At 41.7% G+C, this 22,748-nt stretch overlaps 1 protein-coding gene across 2 annotated transcripts in view; it reads right to left on the reverse strand.

The window, feature by feature from the left end:
• PROZ (protein Z, vitamin K dependent plasma glycoprotein) overlaps window positions 1-14,275 on the reverse strand; it is a 22,455-nt gene extending 8,180 nt beyond the window's left edge. Inside the window, exons 1-5 of one of the 2 annotated variants that reach the window (XM_058276386.2) lie at window positions 14,122-14,275; window positions 9,502-9,665; window positions 2,763-2,787; window positions 1,852-1,965; window positions 251-382 (exon numbers count right to left, since the gene is read on the reverse strand). In XM_058276386.2, coding sequence (XP_058132369.1) covers window positions 251-382; window positions 1,852-1,965; window positions 2,763-2,787; window positions 9,502-9,665; window positions 14,122-14,191 — 505 coding nt within the window. In that variant the 5' untranslated portion in view covers window positions 14,192-14,275. The remainder of the gene's footprint in view (window positions 1-250; window positions 383-1,851; window positions 1,966-2,762; window positions 2,788-9,501; window positions 9,666-14,121) is intronic. The other variant, XM_058276387.2, reaches the window with a different exon arrangement.
• Between the last annotated feature and the right edge of the window lie 8,473 nt (window positions 14,276-22,748).

The following is a 22,748-nucleotide window of genomic DNA, read 5'->3' on the forward strand; positions in this document are numbered from 1 at the left end:
TCTAGGTCTCTACAATTTAATTTAGATTATATAATAATCTGGGCAAGCCTTGTAATTTAAATATGACTTTTTTGGGCATTTTGTTGCTCCAACAAGGAGATAGAGATCACTGGTTGCATTATAGCTAATCTTCACTACAGAAAGAAGAAATGGCCTTTTGAATTTTACTGCATAAGAAGAAAGGAAGATGCGGAATGGAAATTGACAGAGTTGAAAGAGTGAGACTACTTTTTCCAATTGGAGAACTTACCATATGGAATGCATGATTTGTGATCCTCACCAAGTTTATACCCCTTAGCACAACTGCACATAAAGGATTCCTGTCCTGGATGGCAAAAGTGTTGGCATCCATCAGTCCTCTCTGGGTGACATTCATTTTTAGCTGAAAATGTTTTAAAAGTTACAGAAATGTTATGGAGATAGTCACTTTTATAATCTCCTTGCACAGTAGGAATCTACTTTTTAAGTCCAAATGCTCTCATTCTTTTGAGAGGGTTAGCTCTTTCCATATTTCAGGAATGTGCATGGAGGGTCCTGGGCAGAAGGAGCAGAGCTGTGAACACCTGAGATGGGAAGAGCTCTGTGTGGCTGAGAGGAAGGCTTGCCTTCCAGAGGGCTGGCGCCAGCCAGGGGAGAGTGGGCGGAGATAATGTTGGGGACAGAAGCCAGGTTGGGCCCTTTCCTTTGTCACAGTTTGGATAATTTGCACATTGTAATGGGAAGCCAGGGAAGATTTTGGAGTGAGGGAGTTAACACGGTCTAGTTTATATACTAAAAAGGTTGCACTGCTGTTATGTGAGCAGGGGAGGAAACGCTGGGAGCATGGAGGGTGGAAACAGGCATTGAAGTCCAGGCGGGAGGGGCTTCGTTTGTGTGGTGGCAGTAGAGACTGACGCCAGGAGTTCGATAGATAGTTTGGAAGTAGAAACCACAGGACTTGTCCAGGGGATGGAGTGGATTTGAGGGAAAGGGAGGAGTCTAGCATGACTTCCATTTGGTGGCTTGAGTAGCTGGGGATGGGGTTACTTTCTACTGAGGTGAACAAGATTAAGAAACAAACATGAATGGGAGTGAGAATCAAATCACGTTGGCACATGTTAGATTTGAGATTTGTGACACATCCAAGTGGAGCTATTATGAAGGGAGCTGGAAATGGAAATCTGGACTTCATAGGAGAGAGGTCTGATCTGGAAATAATTTTTTTTCCAGAAAATTGACTCTTCTTTTACCAAAGGCATTGAAACTATAAAGTTATTTTATTTGTGTATCTGATGATTGTTAATAGAAAATTGGTTTCTCCCCACCCTGACTAAATAAATGTTGCAGAAATAAAGGATATTAGTTTTATGAAGGTTTAAGTTTTAACTGAATGGAGTCTCACATTGTCATAGCTTGGATCTGATAATGCCTGCTTGTGGCCCTACCCACACCCCTTATACATTTTCTCTCCACATTCGGTGTCACTCCAGCTTGTGATAAAATAGATCTCAGGAATTCACATGAATATTGTGAATCGCATAGGTTCACAATGAATGAGCTAGGTGAGAATAGGCTTGGGAGGAAAAGGGACCCTGAGACATGCAAAATATTGGGGAGGCAGTATTTGTGGGGTAGAACGGCAGTTCAAAGAATGACTGCTATCACGTTTGCTTTTTTCCACTTGTAGTACAATCAAATATGGTTCACATGGGTTACACTGGGACTTGAGCTTCAGTCACCAGGAGGGTGGTCGCAATTGAGAAAGCATTGGTTGAAAAAGAGCGTGAGGTCCAAATGTATCAGGAAACCTGTGGCCTAAAGCAGAGGTGGTCTGGACGGTTCGGGAGCAAGCTGCCTAGCACCCAGCCTCACCGTATGCACAGTTCCTTCCTTCATAGCCATAGGAGCAGTTGCAGGTATAACTGCGGATATTGTCATGGCACGACCCGTTGTTCAAGCAGGGCTGGGAGATGCACTGGTTGCCACCTATCAGAAGAACAACAGGTGGGAGATGGAAACCTTATGGCAGGGTGACGGGGTGGGGTGAGTTGGTCTCCAAGCCACTCATTAATTTATACTTCTGCCAACAAGTAGGTGCACTAATGCACCCCTTGACCTTTTAGACCATCCGCCCTGTGGTGGCAGCGCTTTAGGATGTTGAGGTTTCCAGGAGTCAGAAAATTAGAGGGCACAGCTGGAGACCACAGGTTATTATTGGGTGCTCTCCTGGACTGGCTGGTATTATTTTCTGTGTCCAGATGCAGTTCCCCAAAGTGTCTTTCATTAAAATATTTGTTTCCTATGAAACTCCCTTTTGATTTCCCCCCTTTCTTCAACCTTCTTTGCTTAATAACCACCATGATACTTGTTTGATAATTGCTTAAACTATTCTGTTACTAATTTCAAGGAGCGGATTGTAGCTTAGCTCCGGTATCAACCCCCTGCCCCCCCCACACACACACTCCACGAACCCCTATTAGTCTTCTCCTTGTAGGCCCTGAGGCTCCAAGGAACTTCAAAGATTCTGGGAGCGGATTTGGAAAACGACGCTCAGGATGACCGGTCAGTATGTACTTGCGGGACCTCCAAAACCCCGGGGGAGTGCAGGAGCTCTGGGACTCGCTCCGTGAAGATTAGTTCCAGTGCCCTGCATGTTCTGACCAGTGGTTCCAGGAGCCATCAAAGTTTGAAAAGTTTGAAATCCACTACCCTTAAATTGTAAACATTTCTTCATCTGACTTCCTTTCCTCATCTCAAAGGAGAAATGAAAAAATATCACTTACCTTTATACCATTTCCAAAATTTATTCTGTAAATTTAAAACATAAAAATGTTAAAAATGGAGCATTGGTTCTTCTATATTCTCTCCTCTAGATGGATTTGAAAATAAGAAAATGCTAATCTTATACACCTAATAGGAAGATATTAGTCTAAACAAAGAATGCAAAAGTCTCGAACTATACTTTATAATATTTCAGTGTGCTACACATAGTACATGCAATATGTTATGTAATATATGTACATACGTGATATATTCTATTTAATATACACTATTTAAAGAAGAAAATAGTCTATGACCACGGTCACAAACACCATTACCATAGTCTTCTAAATGTCATTTTTTATTCATCCAGGGGAATATTCAATCTTCAAGGCAGTTGGCTGAATTTTTCATGATTTTCCCATGTGTTTGGGTATGATAAACACTTGGGTGTATATATATATACACCGTGAAATTTTCAATGTCAAGCCTGAAAACAACTTCGTTTTCCCACTGTGACTGTGTACTGGAAAGGAAAGTAACTTTCACGACTTCCCAGATTCTGAGAAAGGCCGCCAGTCTTGTGCTTGGGTTCTCCTTTTTACAACCTGAAGCCCTCCCTGGGGAAAGGTGTATGCAGAGGCCTCATGGAGCTGGTCAGGATGAGCTCCTGACTCGACATCCTCTCCTTCTCTTTTCATTTTCCAGGCCAAACTAAGAATGGGAGGGAAAGAGGCTCCTTTATCCTAGTTTCTTCCCTGCTAGTTCTCTCAACTCTAACCCCTTCCGCACCTCAAAGAACCAGGCATAATAAATACAAGCTTTTTGCTGCTTGTCAGAATGTTAGTATTTTGGAAACTTCTGGGCTGCACATCCTCCTGACGCCACCTAACAGCCCCAAGCAGCCCAGGCAGATTCCTGCTTCACCTAGAACACTCCCTGGGTTCAGGGGAGTGGGTCAGGATAGAGGCCCGATTCTCCCCACCCTCCGAGGGCGAGTAAAGTGGCGCTCTCCACCAGAGTGGGAGGAAAAGAGTGGATCCAGGAGGGGCTTCCGACCCAGGTGGTAAGGAAAATTGCACTCCAGGATTGGAAAAATATTTATACTTTGGCTAAGTAAATGTTCATTTTTCTAAAGAATTTTTTTTTAAAAGGAAAAAACACAAAGTAAAACTCCATATACCCATCACCTAGGTACTTTTCACTTTACTCAATTGTGTATATATTCTATTTAAAGAAGGGCAAGCAGTCTATGGCAGTGGGCACCAATACCTTTACCTCAGCCTCCTAAATGTCATCTTCTATTCCCCAAGGAGAATAACCATTTATTCCAGAGGAGTAGGGAAAGGTGCTGCCTTCACTGACTTATTTAACTAAGCCTTTGTTGTGAAGTGACCACTGGTAGCATAAAATGGGCAGTGGGACGTAGTGATGAGTTAGCATCACTAGAGCAGGACCTGAGGGGCTTGAGGCCTCACTCCTTTTAGAGTAGCAGAATGCTTGTCTTTAAAGATGAGCACCTTCTTGCTCAGTGCCCAGGGGGCTGGGAGGGAGGGGACGGGGCAGAGGGCACCTACAGTTCACTGCTCTTCTAACTCACCATCACTTCATGCAAAACAGTAGGTCGAGGAACCAGAAGATGGAGGTGCAGTAAGAAACTCCTAGAGTCAGCTCCTGCTACAGGGCAGTTAGTAAACACCCAGCGCTATATAAAGCACTTGTTTCAGGGCTCCAAGAAACCAGAAGAGCATCCTGTAACATCCTGGAAGGAATGGAAGGAGGAGACTGCCCATTTGCAGAGAAGATTCGTGAGGAGATAATTTCACACCATGGAGGCTCAAGCTGCCTTGAGAGCTGTTCCATGGCTGGAACTGGAAGTTCCACTTCCCAAAAACGGAGGAAGAGATGGTTGGGCACCAACTTCAGCTACTGATTAGTAAATTTGGTAGGCTAAAATTTCCTAAAAACAGCTAAAGTTTGAACCTGCCCAACAGAAAGAGGCCAGTAGCCACCATCTTAACTCCACCCCTGGCATGAGGGGAAGCTGAACTGACTGAAAATCATAGTGACAGCAGAGATGGGTTTCTTTTACCCAGATTAGTCTGCAGCCATAGCCTAGACTTCAGCCCCACCTCTGGCAAGGAGGAAGCTGGTGGGCTATGCACCAGCCTATTCAGATAACTGCAGGTACATTCAGCTGGCATGGACTGAATAATCAGAAGTCTGTTGGGGCAACTGTAGTCCTCTTGGACCCACAGTGCATAGATTGCTGCCCATACCTGCAGCTCCATCCCTACCCCAGGCAGGGGAGAAAGGGGTGTGAAGCTTCATCAGTTTCTCTGAGCAACTACAGTCTAGGCCTGCATGACTTGGATTATTCTACACAGCTGTGACTGTCCCAACCCCTGGCAAAGGAGAAAGTTGGATGAGCACAAAGAAGAATTTGAAAGCATACATAGAAAAATAGCAGATCTTATGGGAATGAAAGACACAATAAATGAAATTAAAAATCCACTGGAATCATATAATAGCAGATTTGAGGAGGCAAAAGAGAGGATTGCTGAACTTGAAGAATTGGTGATGAAAAGAATGGAAAAAAATAAACAAGTTCTCAGGGAACTAAATGACACTAATAGACATGCAAATATGTATCATGGGTGTCCCAGGAGAAGAGAAGGGAAAGTGGCAGAAGGAATATTTGAAGAATAAAGGCAGAAAATTTCTCAACCCTATTGAAGGATATAGATATCCTTTTCCAAAATGGCATACTGCCATCTGAAAAAATCTGAAAAGACCAACTCTGTGACACATGCTAATCAGAATGCCAACTGCCAAAGACAGAGACTTCTGAGAGCAGCAAGAGAAAGGCAATACATAACATATAAGAGATACCCAATAAAAATAAGTGCTGATTTCTCACCAGAAACCATGTAGGCAAGAAGACAGTGGTATGACATATTTAAGATACTGCAAGAGAAAACTTCCAGCCAAGAATCTTATATCTGGCAATATTTCCTTTCAAAAATGAGAGAAACTGATAGAATTTCTAACCAAGAGACTGGATTTTCAGGAAATACTAAAGGGTGTGCAAGAGCCTGAAAAGAAAAGACAGGAGAAAGAGACCTGGAAGAGAGTCTAGAAATGAAGATTATATCAATAAAAGTAACCAAAAGTGTCAAAAGAGTGATGAAAATAAAATATGACAGATAAAACTCAAGTAGTCAGGAATAAACTTAACCAATTATGTAAACCACATATTCAGAAAACTGCAACTCAATGTTAAAAGAAACCAAAAAAGACCTAAATAATTGGAAGAACATTCCATGCTCATGGATTGAAAGACTAAATCTCATTAAGATGTCAATCCTACTCAAATTGATATACAGACTCAATTCTATCCTGATAAAAATTCCACCACCATTTTAAAAAATAAGTGAAAGACATGATTATTAAATTTATTTGGAAAAGTAAGGGATCCTGAGTAGCCGGAAACATCTTAAAAAAGAAAAGCGAAGTTGGAGGTCTCTCATCTCTGGACTTTAAATCTTATTACCTCACTACAGTGTTAAAAACAGCATGGTACTGGCATACAGAGAGACACAGACCAATGGAACCAACTGATTGTTCAGAAACAGACCCTTACATGTATGGAAAGTGATTTTTGACTAGCCTGTCAAACCCCCCAGCTTGGGCAGAACAGCCCATTCAACAAATGGTGTTGAGAAAACTGGATATCTGTAGCCAAAAGAAGGAAAGAGGACCCCTATCTCACACCTTTTCCAAAAATTAACTCAAAGTGAATAAAAACCCTAAATATAACAGAAAAACCATAAAGCTTCTAGAAGAAAATGTAGGAAAATATCTTCAAGACATGGTGGTAGGTGGTAGATTCTTAAAGAAGATAAGAGGAGGATTGAGATGGACTACTGATGTTTAATGTATGTAGAGGTTTTAATTAGCTTTACTGTAAAATTGTGGAAATGTACAGAGTTGAAGGTAACACATAATACAGCTTGTTTATAAATGGGGATGTGGCTGAAAAGGTAGTCTAGGGATATAAATGCCAATTGATAGAATGCTAGTAAAAATAATATAGGAACTGAATAACACAGTAAATCCAGAGGTGGATGAGAATTGTGGATGATGATACAGATGCAAGAGTGTACTTTGTTAGCTAGAACAAATGTACATCCCTATTGCAAGGTGGTGGGAATGTGGAGAAGCATGGGAAAAATACAACCGGAGTGACCTATGGACTGTGGTTAGCAGTAATAATGTAATATTCTCGCATGTATGCCAAAGATATACTGTGTTGATAAATGGGTCAGTATGGAAAATGTGTGCCAAATGTACATGATGGACTGATATTATCTCATAATTTTAACAAATGTTCTACCACAGTGTGGTGTGTTGGTAGGGGGGTGTTGTTTGGGAATTCTGCACATATGCATGATTGTTTTGTAAGTTTACAACTTCCATCATAAAAATATATTTTAAAAATAATAATAGTGTGGGTTGGGGAAAATACACCAAATGTAAGATAAGTACTATAACTAGTAGTAAGATTTTGACAATATTCTTTCATAATTTGTAACAAATGTCTCATGACAATGCAAGGTGTTTGTGGAGGGTTGATGTATGGGACCCCTATATGATGTTACGCATGTTTGCTTTGTAAGTTTACAACTTTTACTATGCACTTATTGTTTATGTATGTTCATATATAAATGATATTAAAAATAATAATAGGGTGGGTTGGGGGAAAATACATTGGTGAGTAGTAATAATTTAATGATGTTCTTTAATCATTAGTTGAAAATATTTAACAACAATGCAAGGTATTGGTGGAATGAGGTATGACCGTCCTGTATGATATTATGTTTGTTTTGTAAGTTCACAACTATTACTATAACTTTTTGTTTATATACGTTTATGTATGAATGATATACTTCAATAAAATTTTAAAAAAAAGAGTAGTTGAGATGGAGTCTAGAAATGAGTATAAGAATCAAAACCATCTGACAACTTGGCATTCTCCCCTCATCAGCTTAATCTGCACAAGTCTGGAAAAGCCCCCAGGAAAAAATGGACCACATCCTTTGAAGAGAAGTGTAAAAACCAGAACAGGGCCCACACTTTGAGTCCAGGATAAAAATAAGCAAACCTCAAAGCTCCATCCTTCCTCAATATGTGATTTTTACCCTTCTGATTTGCGGGAAACCAGCAGAAACAATTCCCAGATCCTGGGTTAGCTGTGATGCAACTGAGCCTTGTTTGTTAATTTTCTGGCAGTCTCATGGCCAGGGGTAAGGAGAAAGAACAACAGTGTGACACTAAATACAAAAATAGGATCAGATTTGTATTCTCTATTATTTACTAGCCTTACATAATTGGCCTCTAGATCAACATTGTACATGTCTCAAATATTTTCTGAGGACGTCAGAACTGGTTTTAGCCTTTTCATGAGTGGATTTGGCCTCTGGAGCACTGGTTCATTGCCAAAGGGATTAGGGCAACTATTCATTTGTAGTTGAATAGATACTCAGTGGTCAAGAAAACTCAGAACCTGTATGATTATCCCAGTCATATCCTCTACAAAAGTACATGCTATGTACATAAAAATTCACATCAATTTTTCTTTTTTAAACAAACTAACTAAACAATTAGAAAAGTAAATGTGTGTAAGTGTATGTGAAAGGGTGAGTGGTAGTTTGGGTGGAGGTATCGCAAATTAGATTTACTCAGACGTAAAGCCTACAAAGAAAACATAAGAAATTGCCCCTCTCCATCATAGTAGTATACTTGGACTCTTAACAATTTGAATGATGATGTCACAAGTAGTAAATGAAGATCATAATTTTATCTTTATCAGGAAGTTTGAAAACCGAAATTTAGGGCAAAATACTTTTCAAAATTTTAATCCTTTCACAAGCCTTAAGAATTTTTCCTAGTCATATTAAGGACTGTCTTTCAAAAGTTCTCTATATATGGGCATTTTAGAAACTATAATTTTTAAGATTTAAGATAATTTTAAGATAATTTTAAAAATATAGTGAAGAAACAGGTTAAAATTTTATTCAGAATCAACTTCATTGCAACATTTATATGTAAAACTGGGAGTATTTATTAAATATTTTACTATTTTGAAACTTACAAATATTCAACCTCTCAGGTTCTGACTTCTGACTATCTTCTGATACATTGATGGGTAATTAAAAGTGACAAATTCCTTCTTGTATTATTTATAGTACACATGTAGCTACTTGTATGAAAAATATATATACTTAGTCCAAATGATTATTATGGCTAAGTTTCTTACTATTACCTAGGCATCTGTTACCTAGGGAGATTTTTGTGTTTTCAAAAATTATCTGATTTATTGAAACAAGTCTCTATTAAAAATATCAATTTCTGTCAGAGTGATGACAAGCAGATCGATATGTGTGATGAGTAAGGTCTAATTAATGTGCTTAATTTGCTTCACATGAAGAAACGGGCTGAGTTAGCATACCAGGCCCACCACTTACTGGATGCGTGATCCAGGCTAAATTATTTTAACATCTCTCTATCTCCATTTCCTCATCTGTCAAATCAGGATTATGAGCATCAATCTCATAGGGTACATAACTAGGTTCATTAATCCAGTGTAGTTTCTTAGTTGTTTTCTTAGAGAACAGCTATATTCTCTAAGGCAGCCGAAGTTTATATACTTAGAAATGTGCATGAGGTCGTGGGGCTGGGATGGGGGTGGGGAGTACGTACAGTGTTTATGTCATCTTCAAATACTTCTCTTGCTTCTTCATAAACACAGATTTCTTCATAACATTCCTTTTCCAAATTGCCCTCAAAGATTTCTTCCAGAAGATAGGAACCAGCACGCTTCCATCTTACCAGAACTTCATTTGCTTTTGAGGGAGAAAGAAACACTATAGAACAAGATAAGAATGTCAGTATAGTAAAACTGATGGACTTACCCAAGAATTGAGATATCTATTTTCCAGAAGTATCTAGGATAAAGCTAAGTACTTTAACTACTTGATTTTTTTCTCCTTGGCCTGGTTACCATTTTTTCTCTCCCTATTAGTCTCTAAGCCCCATGAGAGCAGGGCCCTATCTTTTGCTGACCAGTTATACCTTTAGTGCCAAGCCTAGTGACTGCCATTTGGTGAATATGCAGTATATTTTTGTTAACAAAGAGTTTTTATGAGTTAGGTGGGGCACATACAATAATTTTGTGAATAAATAGCCTGAGGCTCTGAGGAGTTGTGACTTAGTCAAATGTCCACAGCTGGTAGAGTGTCAGAGCATTAATTTGAAATCAAGTCATTCATTTATTTATTCACTTAAAATTTTGTTAGCACCTAATAAGTACCAGGCTTGGTGTTGGGCAAGGATGTTACAAAAATGCAAGCCCTCAGTCTCTCCTCTCACGTATTTCATGATTTAGGCCAGGACAGACACATAGAAAACTAATTACAGTATCACATATTAAATGCTTTAATAAGATTAAAGCAAAATGACTAATTCTGCCTGGAACACGGAGGAGGATGGGTTGAAAAGGTTTCACAAGGGAAGTGGATGTGGCTCAACTGATAGAGCATCTGCCTACCATACAGGAGGGTCCAGGGTTCGATACCCAGGGCCTCCTGACCTGTGTGGTGAGCTGGCCCACACACAGAGCTGCAGTGTGCAAGAAGTGCCATGTCTCGCAGGGGCGCTCCCCTATGGGGTGCCCCACATGCAAGGAGAGCCGCCCAGCATGAAAAAAATGCACAGCCAGCCCAGGAGTGGTGCCGCACACATGGAGAGCTGACACGGCAAGATGGCGCAACAAAAAAGAGAGTTTTCTGGTACCACCGAGAGTGCAAGCAGACAAGAAGAACACACAGAGTGGACACAGAGAGCAGACAATGGGGGAGAAGGGGGAGAAAAATAAATAAAGTAAATCTTAAAAAAAAAAGTCTTCACAGAGCTCTTGACATTTGACATGAGTACTGTAAATTGAAGGGATTTTCAACAGGAAGGGCTCATTGAACGAAGGGAGCATTACTACAAAGGCAGAGTAATGTAAAAAGCACACGAAGTATATGTGAAGATAGGCTACAGTACAAAAACAAATAGAAGCCCAAAATATCATGACTCAAACTAGAATTTTATTTCTTGCTCATGTGCAGTCCTAGCTGGGTGCCCAGGTCAATGTGTGATTCTCCTCTAAACGATGAGATTTGAGGTCCCAGCTTCCATCCATCTTATGGCTGGCTTTCCATCCCCAGGGCACTGATGGAGAAAGATGGTGAAAAAATCCTGGAAGATTTATCTTAAACTCTTGGTCCAAAAGTGGCACAGAGAACTTTCACTAACAGTCCACTGATGATAATGATGTAGCTACGATGGAGTTTGGAAATGTAGCCCCTGCTGGGCAGATGCTTCCCCACTGTCGTTTCCCATGGAAGCTGAGAATGGATTTGGAAAGATAGCTCTGGTCTCTGTGACAGAGGGATATGAGGAAGTGGTCAATATCCCAGTTTGGCTAAAATTTTGGGTGCATGGGGAGAGAAAGGGGAAAGAGTGGTGGGAGATGAAGATGGAAAAGTAAGTTCAACGCATCCAACAAGCATTTATAGAAACTTCTATATACCAGATTCTGAGCTAAGTGCTGAGAATTCAGCAGAAACCAGACAAGGCCAAGTCCCCCCGCCCTTAAGGAGCTGCAAACTAACAAGGGAGATGGAAGTTAAGCAAATAATTACACAAATAATTAGGATCATAAGAAGTGCAGGGCACAGAAGTATGAAAAACCAAAGCACGAAAGACAACATACACTTAGAGAAACTTTACCAGAGGAAACTCACTGGTCTGCAGGGTCAGGGAGAGGCTTTTAGACTGAGACAGGAAGATCAGTAGGAGTGGGGTGAAGTGGGTAAAGGGGTGGGGTGGCGAGTGGAGAGCATTTTAGACCGAGGGAGAGAATGTACTGCCTCATGGACTCTAAGGCAGGGAGGAACATGCAAAGTTCTCAGAGCTAGACTGTAGGGATGAGAGAGATGTGACATGAGACTCATGATTTGTTTGTCCCCCGATAGAAGTTCTCTTCTTTGCCATAGAACTAGAACACCCCAGTTTTAGCTAGGCACATGGCTACCTAGAATAAGACTGTTTTCCAGATTCCCTTGGTATTAGATGTAGCCTTATGACTATGTACTGTCTAATGAGATGCAAACACAAGGGTCGGGTGACAGCTCCCGGGAACTTGTCTTAAAAGACACCTTCCGTCTTGCTGCCTGGAACACAACTCTAAGCACCATTTTGGCACATGAAGAAAAGGGTCACATCAAGGGATGACTGAGTGGTAAGTGGAAGGATCTGTCCCCATGAACTTTGCTAAAGAGGGATCCTCTTTAGTCCTGGAATATGTGTCTTTGAATTTTTATGTAAAAAATAAACTAACTTCTATCTTTTTCAAATCTCCTCCCCAACTTTGTGTTTAAAAATATTCAAATCTGTAGAGAATTTGCAAGTATACTACAATGAATACCCATAAACCATTCACCCAGATTCATTGATTTTTAACATTTGGTCACATTTACATTTCTCTCATGTACATATATTATTTCTCATATTTATAAAACCAATTAAGACTAAATAGCGGACCTCATAACTTTCACTCCTATATATTTCAATATGTCTCTCCTAGGAACTAGAAGTATCAATTTCAATAGAAATGAATTGCAATAACATTTATTTAACCCAAAAGACCCAAAATATTATCATTTGAACTTGTAATCAATATTTCAAATATTAACAAGTGTTGACATTCTTATTTTGATGTTAAGTCTTCGAAATGTGGTGTGCATTTTACACTTAGAGCACATCTCAGTTCAGACTAGCCACATTTCAAGTGCTCAATAGCCGCATGTTGCCATTGGCAACCCTACCAGGCAATGCAGGTCTAGGAGAAAGGCGACTGTGGCTGGGACTCAGATCATAGCAGTGGAGATGGAGAAAGGTGATTGACTGGATGGAAGGGTGGGCGAGAGGGACAAGTCAAGGAAGGTTCCAGGTATCTGATTTAAACCATAGGAAGATTTTGTCCCCCCTTCTGAAGTTGGAAGAAAATAGAAGGGAAAAGGTCATGGATTCAGCTTTTGGGTCAGAATGTCAAAGAATACTGCCTAGAGCAGGGAGGTAACTGGGAGCCAACGTGGTTTTCAAACCTAAGGACCAAGAAAGAGTGCTCAATTTCTATGCCGTCTCCTTTTATAAGACTTTCTTCTTGGTAAAGTGGAATGTAGAAATTTAAAAACATCACCAGGGGTCATAATTCACTCGCAAAGATAAAGTCAAACCACTTGATTCACTTGAAGCACCCATTAAAACAGTTTTCACATCTTAGAGCAATTGATACACTTTCATTTCCTCTGATTTTCAGAGTGCTCAGATTCTTTCCATATTTTCTTTCTCTTTCAGATCTTCCTCTCCATTGCTGTCTTTTAAGTGTTAATGTGTTAAAAGAATATGAAAGAACCTTCTCACGGTGGTCTGGGTCTTGGCTAAAGGGTCAGCCATTCTAAATACTCAAGATAGGTCAATCTTGTCAGGTCCAGGAGACTCACAAACCAAAATAATCTCTCCTGCCATTTATGGGGCCAATGCTGAACTGTGGATGGTTTGATTTACAGCTTTAATAAATGATCGTGGAAGCAATAGGAGCATGCCACTTAATGTCTCCCTTCAAGAGAAGCTCCTACTTGGAGGGTAGCTAGGCAGGCAGCCCCCAGATGCTCCACCTTCAGAGTCACCACAGTGCCTGGTCACACTGAGGCCATGCCCTCCGGAGCTTCTCCCAACCAATGGCTAGGTCCAACAGGAGTCCTGGAGCCAGGTCATTTCTGCCTGACACAGGACTCTGACAAGCTATCTTTGCTTGGAGACTCCTAATTGGTTTGATGGAGACTTTCTTAGAGCTACACTGTAGGCTGAGGGTCTTCTACCCAATCTGCCTTCCTTCGTTCTCTCCTTCCACGGGCACCCGACCTGTACTGTAGTCTGCAGGCTATCTCTACCAAATCCTGCTCCCTCCCCCTTTATCCTTCACAGACATTTCCCCCCAGTAAATCTGTTGTATGCCCAATTCCATCTTGGCATTTGCTTTTTGAAGGACCCAAAGCAGTGACATCATTTTCAACATATTTGCCACCAAAAAATAAAGGGACCCCCCCCAAAAAAAAACACTTTCAGGAGGGTGAAATGAGGCCATGGTCAGTCACTCAAGTGCTCCTTTGGCTCCCAGAAAAAGTATCATCTACCAAATCCACTTGTGGACCATTTCAAAGAGGAAAGCAATAGAAAATGATTTACTGCAATGGTAAGTCAGACACCTACCTGACTGCTCAGTCTGATGAAGTAAGAGAACAAGGAACAGAAACCGGAGCCCCAGAAAGCAGACTGCCATTCTAATTCAGTGGGCCAGTCCCCTGCCTCCACTGCCACTGGCTCGGCAGGACTCTGCCAGGCAAGGTCTGCAAACAGGGCAAGTCAAAGTTCAAAGCTCAGCCAAGTGGAGCTCCCTTATCAAGAGGGCATCTGTCCTCACAGTCCTTTAGCAGTCTCTCCGTAACACAAGAAGGGATGACAGCTTGAAAAATGAGCTAATCCTAGAATGCCCTTAGGAAGCAATTAAGAGATGGAAGCAAAAATGACCTCTGAGGGAAAACAAAACCCTCCTCTTTTGCAGGGAGGACACAATTTTAACATGAAAAATTTTACTGGATAAATTCATTGTTCGAAACCATATGCCTCAGTTCTGTATTTTTCTGTTTAAGACAAAGAAAGGGAAGACAAGGCAGAGAAAGGAAAAACCAAGGTAAACAGGATCTTGGTAAGCTATTTCAGAGAGACAGAGAGGTTCGCAGTGTACTTGAGAGTAAAGTCAAAAGTGGCCAAAGGAGATCCAGTCCAAGGAAATGACAGTGAAGTGAGGTTATAGAATGAGGCAGAGGGCGAAGACCTTACATTCCCTCATTTATCAAAACTGAGTACCTACTATGTGCCAGACATTGTTCTGAGCAAAGAGTAGTGAACAAGGCAGATGAAGTCATGGGATTGATTACATTCTGGGCAGAGGTGGAGGTGGTGGGGAGGGCATGGTGGGTAAAGTGTAGGAGGTAGGAGAGGATAGATGAAAAGAGAGAGGAAGGAAGAAGGGAGGGAGGGATGAGATAATGTCAAACTGTGCGCTAAAGAAAAGAGCAGGTAAAGGGATATGGAGGGATGGACTGCTATTTTAGATCGGATGGTCACAGAAGGCTCCTGAAGATAAAGAAAGAGCAAGCTTCGTGAATATCTGCAAGAAGAGCAACCAGGCAGAGGCACAGTCAGTACAAGACCTGAAGCAGGGGAAGTGGATGTGGCTCAACTGATAGAGCGTCCGTCTTACATAGGGAGGGTCTAGGGTTCGATCCCCAGGGCCTCCTGGCCCATGTGGTGAGCTGGCCATGCGTAGTGCTGCTGGGTACAGGGAGTGCCATGCCATGCAGTGGCGTCCCCATGTAGGGATGCCCCACACGCAAGGAGGGTGCCTGGCAAGGAGAGCTGCCCCATGTGAAAAAAACACAGCCTGCCCAAGAATGGCGCTTCACACACAGAGACTGACACAGCAAGATGATGCAACAAACAGAGACACAGTTTCCCAGTGCCACTGGATAATGCAAGTGGACACCGAAGAACACACAGCAAATGGACAAAGAGAGCAGACAATGGGGGGGGAGGGGGAGAAGGGGAGAGAAATAAATAAAAAATAAATCTTAAAAAAAAAAAGACCCGAAGCAGGAAGCGAGTGTGGCGTGTCTGAAGAACGATGTGGCAGGTGGGCAGTCCACAGGGAGGGCAGAGGAAGGCTGTGAGATAGGGAGACAGAACCAGGACTTAGATCATGTAGGCCGGGGTCAGCAAATGTATTCTGTAAAGGGCCGGAGAGTAAATCTTGTTGGCTTTGCAGGCCAAATGAACTTTGTCACATCTACTCAATTTTTTTTTTTTTCATTTTTTAAAATTATCTTTTGTTTAAAGATACATAGATGACACAAAATGTTACATTAAAAAATATAAGAGGTTCCCACATACCCCACTCCCCACATTCCCCATTCCTCCCACATTGACAACTTCTTTGATTAGTGTGGTACGTTCATGCATTTGATGAATACATTTTGGAGACCTGCAACACTGCTTGGATTATGGTTTACATTGTAATTTATACTCTCTTCCAGTCCATTCAGTGGATTACAGCAGGCCATATAAAGTCCTGCATCTGTCCCTGCAATATCATTCCGGACAACTTCAAGTCCCAAAAATGCCCCCATATCACTTCTCTTTTTCCCTCTCCCTGCCTTCAGCAACTCCTGTGGCCACTGTCTCCACATCAATGATATAGTTTCTTCCATTGCTAGAGCCACAATAATTCTATAGTAAAATACCAGTAAGTCCACTCTAATCCATATTTTATTCCTCCATTCTGAGGACCTTGGGATGGTGATGACCACTCGGCCTCTAACTTGAGAGGGGGCTTAGATCCCACATGGCTTCATCTTCTCAATTATGCTGTTGTAGTTTGAAAGCAGCCATAGAAAGCAGTAAATGAATGGGCATGGCTGTGTTTCAGTAAAACTTTATTTATAAAAACAGGCAGTGGTGGGATTTGGCCAACAGGCCTTTGTTTGTTGACCTATGATGTAGGCCCTTGAATTTTATTTCAAGTGTATTGGAGGGTTTTGAGCAGGAGAGTGACATGGTAAGATTTATTTTCTAAAAAATTCATGTGGCTGCTATGTGCAAACAAAACATTCTAGGGGAAACCAGGATGGATGCAGGGAAATCAGTGGGGAGGCTATTGCAGTAGTCCCGGCAAGAGAAGCTAGTGACAGCTGGGTGGTAGTGGGAGGGGACAGTATTCTAGATAGCTTATGAAGGCAAAATTGATGGGAATTGTGAACTGGTTCTGAGGAGCAAAGTATGCATTTAAGGTTTTTGGGCCAAGCAATTGGGTGGAAAGCTACACATTTTTAAATCTGTGCAGGATTTCAGGAAGAGCAGAGGGAATCAAGATTTTGGAGATGTTGAATTTGAGATGACTGTTAAAAATCCAAATGGAGATGCTCCAGTTGGCAGTTTAGGTAGAAAACTCTGAGTTCACAGTAGAGATTGGAGTTGATGACAGACAAAATTATGACATTATCAACGTATAGATTGTTAAATCCATGGGACCTGGTTTTGTGCCATCTATTGTTTACTTGAATGATACTCAAAAGTGGCAGAATTTAACGAAAGGATTATAAATACAATTTCATTAAAACAGAACCCAAAAAATACAATGAAGCAGACAACCTTTTAGTAAAGAAAGCATGCTTACTATATAAATAAACTCTGACCTTTGTGGGTTTTTTAAAAATTTTTATTTTTTTAATTTATTTCTCTCCCCTTACCCCCCACTCTCCTCACCCCAGTTGTCTGTTCTCTGTGTCCATTTGCTGCGTGTTCTTCTTTGTCCACTTCTGTTGTTGTCAGCAGCATGGGAATCTGTGTTTCTTTTTTTGTTGCGTCATCTTGTTGTGTCAGCTCTCCGTGTGTATGGTGCCATTCCTGGGCAGGCTGTACTTTCTTTCACGTTGGGTGGCTCTCCTTATGGGGCACACTCCCTTGCGCATGGGGCTCCCCTACGCAGGGGACACCCCCACGTGGCAGGGCACTCCTTGCACGCATCAGCACTGTGCATGGGCCAGCTACACACAGGTCAAGGAGGCCCGGGGTTTGAACCGTGGACCTCCCATGTGGTAGACGGACTCCCTATCCACTGGGCCAAATCTGCTTCCATAACCTTTGTTTCTGAATGTCAGAAAAAAGAAAACAAATCAAAGTTTATCTTCAATGAACAAACCAAAACAATTTAAAACGTATAAGTTAGTTTTGTAGAATGAATCTTAGGTGAATTTCACTGAGCCTAATAATCTTATGTAGCTGGACTTAAGAAAAACTACCTTTTTTGTGGAAATATATTCCCATGTAAAAATTTATATACTTTTAAAATACTCTGTCAAATATTTTTTAAACCATTATGTACTTTTATAGCTAAAGATCTGACTAGCTGCTTAAAAATTTAAAACCAGAGAAGGGATATGTATATTTGATCCAACAAATATTTATTAAGTACCTCCTATAAACCTGACACTGTCATCCGAAATATAAGCTTTTCCCTGGTTTGTGGCTGGCAGTGATGTCTATCATGATTTAATTTTATCTACCATTTTGAACCAAAAATCCTATAATAAGTTTTCAAAACATTAAAATTCATCTCCTTTTGCTCTCTCCACAGTCTGTCAATATTAAATAATCTTTCATCTTTCCTATCCCTCTTCTATTCTGGAAAGACAAACCAACTAATGCCAGAGATTTATTTTTTCATAAGATATGATTGTTCTCATTCTATATATCTGGAAGGAATACTTCCTTCAGGGTCTTTGAGGCATCTTCTTTGTTGTGTCCTTCAAAGATGTTGTAATCTTGTCTATGGAGATTTCCCCAACTAAGTCTTCTGATCCCACAACTTAGTCCAAAAATAGTCATAAGCATGGGAAGTGGATGTGGTTTAGGTGATAGGGCTTCTGCTTACCATGTGGGAGGACCCGGGTTCGGTCCCTGGGGCATCCTGGTGAAAAAGAAGAGAAAGTGTGCCCATGCGGCAAGCCAGTGCCCATGTTAGTGCCTGCATGGTGAGTCAGTGCCCACGCAAGTGTGTCACTCAGCAAGATGATGATGCATTAAAAGAGAGACAAGGGGAGAGTCAAGGTGAAGCACAGCAGAAACCAGGAACTGAGGTGGCTCAATTGATAGGGAACCTCTCTCCATGTGAGAGGTCCCCAGGATCGAACCCCGGTGAATCCTGGAGGAGAGAAATGAGAAGAGAAGACAACACAGACAGCAAAAACAGCAAGGTGGGAGGAGGGGAAGGAGGAAAAATAAATAAATAAATCTTAAAAAAAAAGTCATAAGCTATGTGTGACCGAGTCATGTAAGTACTTTAATCTTACTGCATTACCTATATAATCACCATGTTCAATTAACTCTAAGACATTTTGCACTTTTTAACATCTCTGAAATTAGAATGTTCCTTGCAATCAATTGCATTCTAATGTGGGCCTGGATAGCAGTCAAGTTCTTCTGAGAGGGTTGGTCTCTTGTGCCAATCCCTGGTGGCACTGCCGACGGGGACTATTTTAAATGAAATTCTTTGTGTGAGGTTCTGGGGTCCACAGGAGTAGTGTGAATTCACCACAACTGGGGTGAGTCCTTGGCCCTCTTCTGGTTCAAATTCTAAGAGGAGATTCCCTCCCCCACCCCAAACACACACCCAGAGCTCACTTCGAGTCATACATGATTTCTTGCTGTCCCTTTTTCACAGCAGGTTTATTTGTCATAATTCTTGCCCTGAGGGTGTAAACTTTTGATGTCCCACCTTTAAGTAGCAATCTCCTAGTAGCTTCCCCATCCTGGGCATTTTTCTTTCTTAAGGGCTCACAAGATGGTATATCTTAGATTTGATGGAATACGGTGCTTCTTGTGATGTCCATATAAAGGATTGATGGAAAACACTTTATCAGCTGGAGCCTAATTTCCCCAAGATCCCAAAAGAAACAACACAAGAGAGAGAAGCAATGACACAGTCCATAAACCTGCCTGTCAGCCAGGGACAAGGGTCCATGTGAAAAATGATAAAACTCAGTAGGGTTCCTTCAGTGCTCGGGCAACTATTAATGCCTTCATGTTGAAGCCACCATCCAGACACCAATTTTTCTCCTTTTCTGGCATGCTTCTAGATTTTATTTCCATATAAGGATGATTTCTAGAATAGGAGAGCGGTTCCAGAGCTTTCCTTCTTCACTGCATCTATCAAGGCTAGTGGGCCAGGTTTACAAATAACTGCCACCTGCTCCTGGGTGAATTTTCCTGGAAGGAAGGCTTGGAACCACCTTCTATCCTGCTCAGCACTAGTGTGGAGACATCACAATGGTGTTTTCAATTCTCCTCCTTAGAAGGTGAAATTTGGGGTTTGGTTATCTTTTTTCAAGTTAATGTTTGGATTATACATAGGCTGCTCCTGCTCAAACAAATATTTGATTTGTGTTGTTTGTTTTTTCCCTGAAACTTGGGACCTGTTTAGGCAACTGACCATGTTCTTGGGTCAGCTGAACACAGGAAACTCTATTATTAGAGACACCACTTGGTGTCAGGACAGGCCCAAAATCTAGCCAGGAAGAGTACCAGAGACCATAATCTGCTTCTGACCTGTCAGCCAAGGCTAGTGGACTCTTTCCTGGCCTGGGTGTCAAGAGATCTGAGTTCTAGTCCACTTTCTGCCACTAACTGGCTATGACTCTAAGTAGTCTCTTCACTTCCCTGACACATCTCTACACTCTAGTTCATTGTTTATTCTTTCATACAATGTGTAATCACTGAGCTGAGTCCTGTTCCAGGCAATGGAAATACAAAGATGAACAAGATGGACATGGAGATCATATTATGGCGGGGAGGTTGTGGTAGAGTGAAGATTGATGTGAAAACTCTTTGACAATCTGTTACACAAGCATGGGCCATATCAATATGGAATAATGACCAAAGAGAAGGTATGCCCTCCAACCTTCCCTTGTGCCACCTCCCCTTCCGGCCATGCTCCAGCCACACTGGCTTCTTCAAACCTGGAGCAGGCCAAGCCCTTGCCTACATCAGGGTCTTTCCCTCTGCCTGGAGCACACTCCTCCCTGTTCACTTCTGTGTTCTTTCCATGGCTGACCCCACCTCACCAGGAAGGTCCCCCTGATAGCCCTGTCTCAATGTGGTGGAGTCAGCTCCAAATTACTGGCTGTTTTTTGTTTGTTTTTTAGGAGGTACCATGGATTGAACCTGAGACCTCATACATGCAAAGAAGGCGCTCAATCGCTGAGCTTCAAGAGTCAGCTCTAAGTCAATCAAAAGCACCCCTGGAGACCTTATTCTTTCTCTTAGTAAGAGCAAAGAAGACAGGTTTTCCTACAACATTGAGCACCACAAAAAGTAGTTGACTTACATTTAGGGATGATTTTGTGAGAAAGAAGTGTATCTTTAAGCCCTGGAATCATGCTCAGCACCATAAGATAAATTCTCTGTATCCTATTTGGGACCCAATCCTGTCTGAGGGTAGAGCAAATTCATACTCCCCACCCTAGACTTGTCACACATCACACACATTTAGTGGACCAGCAGAGGCGATTGCCTCCAGGATTTATATTCTCTTTTGCTCTCTCTCATCTCCCTTTCTTCCTCTCCCCATATTTCCTCAATGCAGCACCCCCCATTTATAAATGAATTCACTCCTATTATGGGAGCATCTGATTGGACTGCCACCAACAATGGTTATTCTCTATCACTGCATCCTGTTTGTTTCCTTCATAATCTCATTTAATCTAGATTCGCCAGCTATTTTTGGTCTTTCTTGATATTGACATTTTTGAAGAGTTAGGTCAATTTGCAGAATACTCCTAAATTTGGACTGGTCGATTCTTCCCTCATAATTAGACTCAGGTTAAACATTTTTGACAGGAATACTGCATAGGTGATGTTGTTTCTTTCCCAGTGCATCACATCAGGGGACCCACTGATATGAGTTTGTCCCATTATTGGTGATGTTCTGTTCCTTCACTTGCTTAAATTTCCATCCACCAGTTTTTTCCCATGTAAAGTTGCCTTTTCCCCATTGTAATTACTACATCATTTCTAGAGTGAAACTCTGACACTATGTGACTATCTTGTTTCTCCACAACTTTTAAACCAAAGGTTTTAGTACTTATTGATGATTCTTGCCTGAGTCAGTTATTACGACAGGGGCTGTAAGAGCAATGGTCCTTCTAACACAGAAATTCAAACCCTTCTTGTTCCCTTTAAGGCTCGTTCCTTCCACAATGGAGATGAAAAACTGCTATTCCCCATCACCATGCAATCCCAATAATCCATTTATCTTGGCTAAATTGCCTCCATTTTTTCTTTCTTTCTAGCCCTTACACTCCATACATTTGATCATCATGGGAGCCCTCCTCTAACTCCCTTCAGGGGCAGATCATGCTGCTGCATATAGGGGCTTAAGGACAGTATCGGAGGACCTGAGAAGATTTTGAGAAGATTGCTTTGGTGTCCAGGATTTGTATTCTCATTAACCCACCAACCTCCTGCTTCAGCCATAAAATAACAGGCCTGTGTTCCTGCCATCACTTAGACTGGCTTAGGCTCCACTGTTCTGTGCATACCAACTCGGATTTGGCTGGGGCCTCCTTGCCCCTTGGAAGCCTTATAGCACATCCTAGACCTCATGCCATGTTCAAGGTCGACTGTGCTGCCAGGCCCTTGAGTCTGCAGGAGGTTCCTCACCTTCATCCTCCAGAGCGACCCCCAACTCCATCTCAAAAGCCCTCTCTGCTCCCACTCTAGGGAACCAGTAGACTTTACTGAAACTATTTTCTGTGGCAGGGGAGGAGCAGTGGCTGGAAGAGGATATGGGATAGGGGTTTTTATTGTAGCATTGTAATCTCTTCCCTTACTCTCAGGAGAAAAAAATTCTTACATTCTCACACTCTTTTTTCCTTACCCTTGGATTCCTGGTGACCTCTATGTCCACAGTTCTCACCCCACACATCAAGCAGCCCCTTACATTATTTTTCTGCACAAAGTCAATTCCCTCCCTAAGGGAAATTCTGGTGACAGCTAGAAAATAGAACCGTCCCCTCATTGCAAAAACCTTAGCCCGTCTTTTCGAATTAACATATATATGAAGTGGGTTTAATTAGCTCCATTTTACAGATGATGAAACTGATACTCAGAGAGGGAGGTAAATTGTTTAAAGCCATGGTTATTAGCAGTGCTGTCTGTCGGAGTTCAAGGCTATTGCCCTTTCCATTGCCTCAAACTGCAGAATTAGTGACTGCCATCTTGTT

This window comes from Dasypus novemcinctus, chromosome 15, assembly GCF_030445035.2.
Source record: "Dasypus novemcinctus isolate mDasNov1 chromosome 15, mDasNov1.1.hap2, whole genome shotgun sequence".
Classification (NCBI taxonomy): domain Eukaryota; kingdom Metazoa; phylum Chordata; class Mammalia; order Cingulata; family Dasypodidae; genus Dasypus; species Dasypus novemcinctus.